Below are 2,846 nucleotides of genomic sequence, written 5' to 3'. Positions count from 1 at the left end.
ATATATATATATATATATATATATAGGAATATATGGGAATAGATAGGAATATATGGGAATAGTGAAATCCAATCAACAAAAAGAAAAAGAAAAAAAAAAAAAGAAAAACATAAAATGTCATCACTAGTAACTCACTAGTGACAAAGGCATGTGTTGCTCTGCTTTGATATTGGGAGATCCCTGAGCAACGGAAGAGAACCTCCAGAAAGGAAGTAAAAAACAAGAAAAAAATAAAGAAAAATAAAATAAAAAACAAACAGAAAATAAGAGAAAAGGAAAAAATATATTTTTTCCCCATTTTCTCATATTTATAAAGAATTGTCACCCGTAATAGTAACTTCTTTCTTTTTTAACTATTATTATTATTATTATTATTATTATTATTATTATTACTATATTCTTCTTTTTAATGGTCTGTTTATCTGCTCTACTTCTCTCGCTGAAGTCATAATGAAGTCATAAAGTACGTGAACATCAAAATAACAGGGGAATTATACAACATGACAATGAGAATGATAAACTAAAAACTCTCAGAGACTATATATATATATATATATATATATATTGATAGAATGATAGAGAGAGAGAGAGAGCTTACTTGTACCATAATATGAAAAGAATATCAAGACAGACATTTACATAAGCCACTGCAGATTATAAATGCATCCATACACAACCTCCTTTTTACTTTAATTTTCTTCCTTTCGTTTTCTCTCTATTTTTTTTTTTCCTTCTTTTCTTTCTTTTTTTTTTTAAAAAAAACTATTTCTTTTCTAAATCGCCAGTTTTTTTTTTTTTTCCATCATCATCATCATCATCTTCACTTAAACAATCGCATAAATCTCCACACAAAACCACCCGGCCTCACACTATGACATCTTCGCAAGTCCTTGTCGTCATTATTATTATAATAATTATTATAATAATTATTATGATGATTCCTTCTACCACCACCACCTCCTCCTCCTCTCTGATCTATTGAAGTCCGTCGGGTGATGGCCCCTAATGCGATTAGGGACTCTTCACTGGGAGACTCCACACGTCTGGTGTACGCTAATTGATCGACCCACATTTCCCGCCTGGGATCGTAGGGAAGTCTATACCGCACATGTTGGCGTAAACGTTTTTTTCTATTTCCCTTTGGGCGTGTGGGCTCTACACAATCCGGCTGTGGTCCACGGGCCACCGGTGGTTTTCCCGTTACGGGAGATATAAATACCTGCGGGGCTCTGTGTCCATAGATACCATTTGGAGCATTAGGAATAGTGGATTGATTTTGATTTTGTTGTTGATAATAATGATGATGATTGTTGGATCCATTTAGAATACTGTTATCTGTGCAATTGTTGGATCCATTTCCATTAGGGTTGCGGGATTGTGGTGTTACTGGGAATGGGGATCTATTTAATAGACTCATATCATACTGTTGTTGTTGTTGATATTGTTCATATTGGGGTCTCTGCTGGGGAATGTACGGCAATTTATTATTATCTGCCGGTGGAGGGAGAAGAACAGTCGTCATTCCAACAGATGTATCATGTCCATTCATACCAGGAGGAATACATTGTTGTTGTTGTTGTTGTTGATGCTGTTGATACTGTTGTTGATATTGTGGAGGGTGCTGTCGATATTGATGATGATGATGATAGTGATGATGACGGTGATAATACTGTTCTTGTTGATGACAGGGAGGATGTGGAAGCATTATGTGGTGATAAGAAAGAGAAAGAGAGAAAGATAATATATATATATATATATATACCCAATACCTCTTCTACGTGTAATATATATATATATATATATATATATATATATTACTGAGAGATGTAAAACTGGGGAGAAAGATCTAAACTCTTTCTCTTCTTCCCTTTTCTTTTATCCTTTTCCTCTCACTCTCTCTCTCTTTCTATATATATATCTCCCACCAGTAATATTAATACTATATCTTCTTTCACTCTTCTTTGTTAATGTTATTACTGTCGCTATCGTTACTCTTACTCTTACTATTATTATTATTATTATTATTATTATTATTATTATTATTATTATTTATTGTCCTTACAAGGTTCTTCTTGCCACTACTTCTGTGTACCTCTACACACTCCCCACACACACAGTGGAGAGGGAGATGAACTTACGTGCCGCTAACACTATAAAGAAAAAAGAGAAAAGAAACAACAGAAGAGTGATGGGAACGATTAGAGAGAATACATACACAGAAAAACAATAGAAAAGGTAACAACAACAACAACAAAAAAAAAAAAAAAACGGAACTCAACAACCAAACAAACAAATAAAGTAAACAAAGAAGAAAAAGCAAAAAAGAAGATCAAATAAAAATAACAATAAAAAAAAGAATAAGGGCCACAGAAAGAGAATATATATATATATATATATAGTTATATTTACGTAACTCTATTCACATGTATTCACTTGTATGGACTATGGGAATAGAAATAAAGTGGTTCTCTATTCTGCCGTTTGATAAATATATCTGCAGTGAATAAACCAAAATTGAACAGGGAAAGACAAAAACCAATATATATATATATATAAATACCGTTTTATGTATACACATTCTCAAGAAGGAAAAAAAAATACGGATGCAATTTCAGTTATTATATGTTCTGATAACCTTCTTCCTTCTTCTCTATCTTTTCCTACCATTTCATAACATCCCTTGACATCCATCCATCTTCACATGATCAGAAATCCACATTTCTTCCTGTTAACAAAATAATAAAAAAAAGATATGAATGTTCTCACCAGCACTGTTTATTGACATGACTGTACGATATACATATATAATTACAAACCCAGAGTAACATAACAGCTTATATTATTTC

At 32.3% G+C, this 2,846-nt stretch overlaps 1 protein-coding gene across 1 annotated transcript; it reads right to left on the bottom strand.

The window, feature by feature from the left end:
• Positions 1-820: 820 nt before the first annotated feature.
• Positions 821-1,705, bottom strand: TM35_002111000 (uncharacterized protein; the record flags this gene model as incomplete). Its single annotated transcript, XM_029032021.1, has 1 exon — positions 821-1,705. The coding sequence occupies one exon, from the start codon at positions 1,703-1,705 to the stop codon at positions 821-823; it is 885 nt and encodes a 294-aa protein (XP_028876684.1).
• Positions 1,706-2,846: the final 1,141 nt, after the last annotated feature.

This window comes from Trypanosoma theileri (assembly GCF_002087225.1).
Source record: "Trypanosoma theileri isolate Edinburgh chromosome Unknown TM35_Tth_211_V1, whole genome shotgun sequence".
Classification (NCBI taxonomy): Eukaryota; Euglenozoa; class Kinetoplastea; order Trypanosomatida; family Trypanosomatidae; genus Trypanosoma; species Trypanosoma theileri.
The sequence above is the reverse complement of the archived record's forward strand: the minus strand, read 5'-3'. Positions and strand labels throughout refer to the sequence as shown.